Below are 7,645 nucleotides of genomic sequence, written 5' to 3' on the forward strand. Positions count from 1 at the left end.
GCGCGCGAAGCCCCGGCTCCCGCCCCCTTTCCCATCCTCCCCCTGCCTTCCCTCCCCGACCGGGCACCCCTTGCCTGAGTGTCCTACCTTCTGCCTCCCAGCCTGAGATCTCCATGTCCCCCCTTCCCCTGATCTCCTGTGCCCCTCCTCTCCCTTTAGAGATTTATTTCCACCCCCTTCCTTCCTTTTGGAGTCCATCCCCTTTTCCTGTGGTGGATGGAGGTGGGGCAGCAGCTGAAACTGACCCCTTCCCCATGTGGTTTTTAGAACCTTTTGAATCCTTTCTCTGCAATAATGAGGAGGAGGCTGAATGCAGTCTGTCCTCCGCCCCCAGCCTCGAGGCTAGGTAGAGGCGGAGTCACTTAGGTGGCATTATTAAGGTCTCCCTGACCATTAATGCCCTCACCCTGGGTCCCCCAGGAAGTCTCGAACCACCCCCCTCCCCAGGAAAGGACCTGAGCAGGAAGCTTCAGTTGTTTGGGTCTGTGCCCTCTTAAGGGAGTAGGTTAACACCCCCCCTTCGCCTGGACTAGGGCCAACCCTGGAGGCCTAGAGGTCTCCACTGTGGTTGAGTTTCTGGGCTGGACCGCCTGGGTTGTCCCAGCTTTGCAATGTAATGGACTGTTTGGCCTTGGGCAAGTAACTTCACCTCTCTGAGCACGTTCATCTGTAAAACGGGGATAATACCTCAGAGCTATTGTGGAAATAAATTCTCTGGTTTTGCACAGTGCCTGGCTGTGCATGCTCTGTAAACAGGGCTCTTTTATGAGTAGTGCTGAGGGCCCCCAGGACTGCTGATGGCTGCTGCCTGGAAGCAGACAACTGAGCATTCAGAGCAGGAGAGGGGAGTCACCAAAGGCAGGGAACAAGGACTGGGAAGCCTCACGGCAGAAGTGGTGGCTGAGCCTCAAAGAATAGAAGGCGTTTGGAGAGGCAGTGGCCTTCCACTTGGACCTCACTCATCAGTAACCCTGCCCTGGCTCCCTCTGTGAGCAGCTCTTGAGGCCTCTCCGTGGGGATGGGGGGTGTGGGTGCTGGGTGGGTGCTGCTGTAGGAGCAGCAGAGCCCAAGGCTACCAGACAGAGCTGGGGACGAGACCATGCTGGCAGGTCTAGGCCTGTACATCTGGGTCCCTAGGGGACCAGCTTCTCTCTCCTCGCTGAGCCAGGCAGCAGCCATTCTTGGCTGGGCCCTCAGAGTGCTGAGTGGCCTTGCCCAAGCAGGCAGTTGTAGTGAGAGGGGGTCTGGACCACTCTGATGTTGGTGCCAGCTGGGCTATAATAGACAACAGCAGCATTTAAGATTCAGGTTAGCGGTTGGCTCTGGGAAAGAACTTCCTTATAGGATGATCTGTTCAGGTCCTAGGTAACTTTAGAGGTTAGTTTGCACCTATGGGGGTATGTGTGTTCCAGCCCACATGCCACCATTTGTCTCCTAATTTGGAGGAAATTCATAGCCTTAGAGATGGGGCATCTGTGGGGGAGGGAGGGAGGGAGGAAGGGAGGGGCTTCATGGGAGCTCTTTCCTCTATAGAAGCTGAGAATAGGGTGCCAGGGCTTTCCATCCTGGCACCTCCTGGTCTCCTCTGACCCTAATCACATAGGTCTGAGGTTTGTGCCTCCTGGATTACTGAATCCGGCTTAGGAAGCTATTTGTGGCTGATGGGAAGGGAGCAGTTGTGTTCTGAGCCCTCGGCCACTCTTCCCCTTCTCTGGCCTGACCCTGGGTCCCCGGCCTCACCCTTCCCTGGCGAAGGGAGGGGGTGGCTGTGGTGCCCTGAGCCATTGGCATCCCCGTTCCTCACTCCCTCAGAGGGGTTGATAGATTGAATTTGCAGTAGAAGAGACAGACTGAGGTCAGACCGCAAGAAGTTGTTTCTAAATGAGAGGAGAAGCTCCAAAAGTTGGAGAATAGAGGAAGGGGGTGCTGTGCCCAGCACCTTATTTCTACACCTCTGGACTTTCTGTGACAATAAGGTGTGTACAGGGTGAGGTAGGGGCTGCCCACTGCCATTTCCTCTTTCTGCCTTCTCCCCCCCATGGGCTCTGGTGGGCTGTCCAGGGCTCAGGCCCCTTCCCAAGCCTATGTAGTTTCTGCTGGACCCCAGGGTGCCAGGTGGCTACCAGGAGGGCTTCGTGGAGGGGGCTGGCCCAGGCTTGGGGAAGAGAGAACAACTTTACATTTACTTCCTCTTTCTGCCCCAGAGGAATAGGAGGTGCCCCCGGGGCCTGGAGGGTAATTTCCGGGCCTCTTGGGGGAGGATGTGATGCTGTGCAGGCTGACAGAGCCCCTTGCTGCACCTCTCTGCCTCTTCCTATTTGTTGCCAGGGCGTCCCTGAGCACTTGCAGTTGCTGCAAGCAGTGAGGGTTGGATGAGGCCCTGGTATTCCTGAGCTTCCTCAGGCGGGGCCCACCACTGTTCCTGGTTCCTCTTCTGGGTACTGAGGACTCCCCTTAACCCCCCCTGCACACCCTCTGCTGCACCTGCCACACCCTCTTCCTGTCCTCCCTCATACTCTTCTCTCTGGGAGTGGCTCAGAGCCAAAGCTGGGTACATGACCTTTGAAGGGGTTCCCTCTGTTTGCTAAGACTTCCTCCCATTTGGAGATCAACAGGGGATGAAAACAAAGGTGGCTCCCTTCCCCCCAAATTCCAGGCTCTGCGTTTGAGTCAGCAGAGCTTTGGCTAAGCTGCTTAGGGGAGCTGGGCTTGTATAAGCTGCTTATGGCGATAGGAGGTGACCACACGTGGGGAGAAAGGGTTGAGGAGGAACAGGGAAGGGGTTGTTCCTCTGCCCCAGCACTGCCCAGGTCAGGGGAAGTCTTGGCCTGACACACATAGATGTGGCGCCAGGGATAGCTATGTGGTAGGGGTGGGAGTATCCAGAGAAGGACTGGGTCTCCTGAGGCCAAGTTGTGTCACTCCTTTTATTTATTTTTATTTTTATTATTTCAGAGAGGAAGGGAGAGGGAAAGAGAGAAACATCAATGATGAGAGAGAATCATTGATCGGCTGCTTCCTGCACGTCCCCTGCTGGGGATCAAGCCCACTACCCGGGCATGTACCCTTGACCGGAATCGAACCTGGGACCCTTCAGTCCGCAGGCTGACGCTCTATTCCCTGAGCCAAACCAGCTAGGGCTGTGTCACTCCTTTTAGAGTGAGGTTTCCCAAAGCAGGGCTGTATCTTCCCTGTCATGCCAGGGGCTTCTTATGAGATTGGAGACCCGTTTGGCTCAGGGTCACCAAGCCAGCCCTGGCAGAGGCTGGAATAAGGGCCCTCAACTCCAGGGTAGGAGGGAAAATGTGGGGGAGGTAGCCTTGTCTGCCACCCTTCTCCGCCCTGCCCCTCCCTGTCCCCAGAGGCCACTAGTTGGAGATGTTTGTTTCCCATTAGATCCCAATGACGAGCTATGTCTCCCCCACACAGTGGGGTTCCTCCAGGGCAGGGGCTCAGTTCTCTCTTTCTGGAAGGCAGGGACTTTAGGGATCAGAGAAATGTAGTTAGTCCGGGGTCCCACAAAAGCTGAGCTGGAGCAGCCACCTGTCTCCCCTAGACTACCTGTGCTCCCCGGAGGAGAATATATATAAGATCGACTTCATCAGGTTTAAGATTCGGGACATGGATTCAGGCACTGTCCTCTTTGAAATCAAGAAGCCCCCAGCTTCAGGTGAGTGGCTGGGTGGGCCATGGACAGAGGGAGGTGGGTGAGCTGTGAAGTGGGCTGCCCAGGGACTCCTCAGGCCGCAGAGGGGTCAGAGCACAGCTGGGACTTGGACCCCATCATTCCCAGGAGTCATCTGGCAGGGGGTCTCTTCTTTCCCATCTGCTCTGGGATTGGACATTTTAGGACAGTCCTGTCCCTTCAGTCCCTGCCAGCCTGCCCTCTGCAGGCCTTCTTGGGAACTGCAGTCCTGGAGGCCCCAGGCCTTTGTGTCTCCTTTGGCCCTGGGAACCTCAGTTGAAAATTTTGACCTGTTGACCTAGAACTCCCAGGTGGGACTTTCCAGCCAAAGGTCTGAACCCTCAATGTGCATCAGAATCTCCTGGGAGTTTTAAAACTTTCTGAGAGATGGGAGCCCTGGGGTGAAACCCGGGATGGGCACGGGCCCCAGTCGGAAGCCCACTGAGCCCCAGCTGGGGTGCATTACAGAGCGGTTGCCCATCAACCGGCGGGACCTGGACCCCAATGCTGGGCGCTTTGTCCGCTACCAGTTCACCCCTGCCTTCCTCCGCCTGAGGCAGGTGGGAGCCACGTGAGTCACTGGGCCGGGGGGGTAAGGGCTGGGGGTAAGGGTGGGATGGGAGTGAGCCCTTCCTGAGTTCTTACTGAGCCTCTCTTAGGGGCAGTCTGTCCTGAACCTGGCCGGTTGACTTCAAGGCCAAGCTCAGCCCTGCCCCCTTCTCTCACTCAGGGTGGAGTTCACGGTGGGAGACAAGCCTGTCAACAACTTCCGCATGATCGAGAGGCACTACTTCAGGAATCAGCTGCTCAAAAGCTTTGACTTCCACTTTGGCTTCTGCATCCCCAGCAGCAAGAACACCTGCGAGCACATCTATGACTTCCCCCCTCTCTCTGAGGAGCTGAGTGAGTGGGCAGGGCCCTGTGGGCAAGGGGACTCAGAGACCAAGCTGGGGGGAGTGTGGTCTCACCCCCTTTCTTCCCACCCTGGGTCTCCTGTGTCTGGCACCTGTAGGGACACTCAGGCTCAAAGAGGCTGGGGGAATTCTTTGAGGTGGTTTAGCTTGTCCCTGTCCCATAGTCCTGAAGGCCCTGCAGTGGCCTGGCTCTGGCTCCTGACCTTTGCCCCGCCTGGCTGGGGCTCTCTTGCAGTCAATGAGATGATCCGTCACCCATATGAGACACAGTCTGACAGCTTCTACTTCGTGGATGACCGGCTGGTGATGCACAACAAAGCAGACTATTCCTACAGTGGGACACCCTGACCCCCCAGCTGCCTCCTACCCCAGGAGGGTCCTGGGCCCTCAGCTGTGACTTTCCAGTGCTCACTTCTCAACCCCAGGTCTTCTGCCTGGGAAGTGTCCCAGGGGCCCTGGACCCTGAGTCAGTGTTGGGAGGGAGGGTGCCTGATGTCCCCAGCCCCAGTCCATAAAGTGCATGGGGCCTGGCATCTGGGGTGGGATAGGGTGGTAGGGGGGCTGTTTGCCTCCATCTCCAGGAAGGCCTCCTATGAGAGGAGTAGCCAGAATTTCTGGACAGCCTAATTGGGCCTCTTGTGCTCAAGTTTCAGAACAGTGTTCTCCTACCCAGGCTTTGACTGGGTCAGGCAGAGACCCATTCTTTGTTTCCTGCCCACCACTGACAGGCCGTTTAGATTTGTAAATTCACAGATGAAGATCTTGGCTGGCAAGACTCCCAAGGGGGTTTAGGCTCTGGCCCCAGCCCTAGCCTCCATCATCAGGGGCCAAGATACTGCCTGAGGTGTGGGAGGGATCGGCCCCGACTGCCACCTGTGCTAGGGGCTGGACCAACTGTATATAGTTTTCAATAAACTCTTTCTCCTTTTCTGTTCTCTGATTGTGGGCCTGCATGTGTATCTGTTGGGGAGGTGGGGAGGAGAGTGGAGCAGGCTATAATGTGGTCCCCAAGTCCTCTTGTGCCCTAATCCTCTTGGTACCTGGAGTCAGCATTTAGTACATGTTGCAGCTGGAAAGGGTTTTTCCTTTGATAAAAGAAGGCGATTCAGGCCCTGAGAGGGGAAGCTTTAGGCCAAAGTCATAGCCAACCCTGACAGAACAGAGGATGGGACAAGGGACCCCAACTTTAGGATGGGAGGGAAGGTATGGGGAGGTGGCCTTGTTCCTTACCTTACCTTCTCTGACCCCCTGAGGCCACTAGGACCCCTAGGTTGTGCTTTTCGCCCTCATCAGAGAAGGTGGACAGGGCTGTGACTAAGAACTGGAGGGCTCTTGTTTTAAGCTGTCTTGGGGAGCCCCCTGGACTGGCCGTCCTACATATAACACTTGCCCCCAGCCCTACCCCTCCTTCATTTCCTTAATGGAGAAAATTGAAGAACTGAGAGGTAGGTGGAGAACTTATCTCAGGGTTCACATCCTACTGTTCCAAGCACAAATTTGGATATGCCTGGTGCTGAGGAGTTAAATCTAACCCCCGCGAGTCCTACACGCACTGGAATTCAGGTGGTTCCTGTGGAGCCCTTGCTGGGGGCCAGGACCTGGGCTGGACTCTGGGAATTCTAAAATGAGTGAGACACAGGAACAAATATCCATCCCTAGAATAGGATGGGCTGGGCATATAGGGAAGCAAGAGTCGCCTGCTTGGAGGATTCTGGGGAGGAATCTTGGAGGAGGCAGCGTGGAACAGCTTGAGAACTCAAGACAACTTTGGCTGGAAGAGATGGGGGAGAGTGTGTAGGCACAGGGAACAGCATAAAGCAAAGGTCTGGAGGCAAGATTTACCAGGTATGTTCAAGAGGGTGTATTCCTGATGTGAAAGGAAGACAGATCTGTGCAGCCTTGTTCAGGCATCGGGGCTTCTCCTGAGGAAGATGGGGGGTCATTGAGGAGGATGACCTGGTCCGACTAGTGAAGGGTGGATTGGAAAGAGTGAGACTAATAATAAAAGCTAATCTATATTGAGTGCCGAGCCCAGGGCTGGGTGCTTTTTTTTTTTTTAAAAAAAATATATATATTTTATTGATTTTTCACAGAGAGGAAGGGAGAGGGATAGAGAGTTAGAAACATCGATGAGAGAGGAACATCGATCAGTTGCCTCCTGCACACCTCCCACTGGGGATGTGCCCACAACCAAGGTACATGCCCTTGGCCAGAATCGAACCTGGGACCCTTTAGTCCGCAGACCGACGCTCTATCCACTGAGCCAAACCGGTTAGGGCAGGGCTGGGTGCTTTATATGTGTTAATAGAATGCCCACGATCATTTCTGAGGTAGGTGCTATTATTATGTTCATTTTGCAGAAAATGCAGGCCCAGAGAGGTTAATTTGCCAACGTCGCAGTTAAGTGTCAGTGTCAGGATTTGAACCCAGGCAGTGTGACTCCAGAGTCTCTGCATTGAGGATGTGCCGAGGAGGGTGTTGCAGGAATTTGGGTGAGAGAAGATTGAAGAATTGAAGGCAACCTGAATTAGGTCAATATCCACGGAGATGGGGAGAAATAGATGAAGTTGAGATTTTCAGGGCTGGTGGTTGATTGGATGAGGGACTTGGAGACAGGGAGGAGTCGAGGCTGCATCCCTGGTTTGTGACCTGCGTGTCAGGGTGAATGGGAGTGTTGGTCCTGGGTGTGGGGACCCAGGTTGGATCACGGCGGGGGCTGGTGGGAGGTGATGAGTTCAGGTTGGGGCCTGGTGAGGTGTGGCACAGATGTCCTGGAGGAGGTGATCTAGAGGAGACAGACATTTGGGCACTGAGATGAGGAAGGGGGTGAGGGCTGGAGATGGTGATGCTTGGAGGTCATTGGTCACTAGGTGATTGCTGGTGCTGTGATGGTGGCTGAGATGATGGGGTCCCCATCTGACACTACTGGTGTTTAGTGAGCAGGGGGCAGAAGTGCCAAATGTCCTCCAATTAATGGGGCGCTCAGTGCTAATAGTCCATACCCCCAACGGAGGGTCACTGAACGAGAGTGTGTAACCCTAGGGAA

At 55.1% G+C, this 7,645-nt stretch overlaps 1 protein-coding gene across 2 annotated transcripts; it reads left to right on the forward strand.

The window, feature by feature from the left end:
- The first annotated feature begins 1,594 nt into the window (after window positions 1-1,594).
- UNC119 (unc-119 lipid binding chaperone) lies at window positions 1,595-5,539 on the forward strand. Of its 2 annotated transcripts, none has more exons than XM_014548279.1 (5): window positions 1,595-1,976; window positions 3,557-3,670; window positions 4,154-4,256; window positions 4,416-4,588; window positions 4,835-5,539. In XM_014548279.1, exons 2-5 carry the CDS (start codon window positions 3,622-3,624, stop codon window positions 4,945-4,947), a joined length of 438 nt encoding a protein of 145 aa, XP_014403765.1. In that variant the 5' UTR covers window positions 1,595-1,976; window positions 3,557-3,621; the 3' UTR covers window positions 4,948-5,539. The 2 variants fall into 2 exon arrangements, with proteins under 2 accessions (XP_014403765.1, XP_014403764.1); XM_014548278.1 differs by lacking the exon at window positions 1,595-1,976 and adding an exon at window positions 3,074-3,291.
- Window positions 5,540-7,645: the final 2,106 nt, after the last annotated feature.

Source organism: Myotis brandtii, unplaced genomic scaffold, assembly GCF_000412655.1.
Source record: "Myotis brandtii unplaced genomic scaffold, ASM41265v1 scaffold50, whole genome shotgun sequence".
NCBI lineage: Eukaryota > Metazoa > Chordata > Mammalia > Chiroptera > Vespertilionidae > Myotis > Myotis brandtii.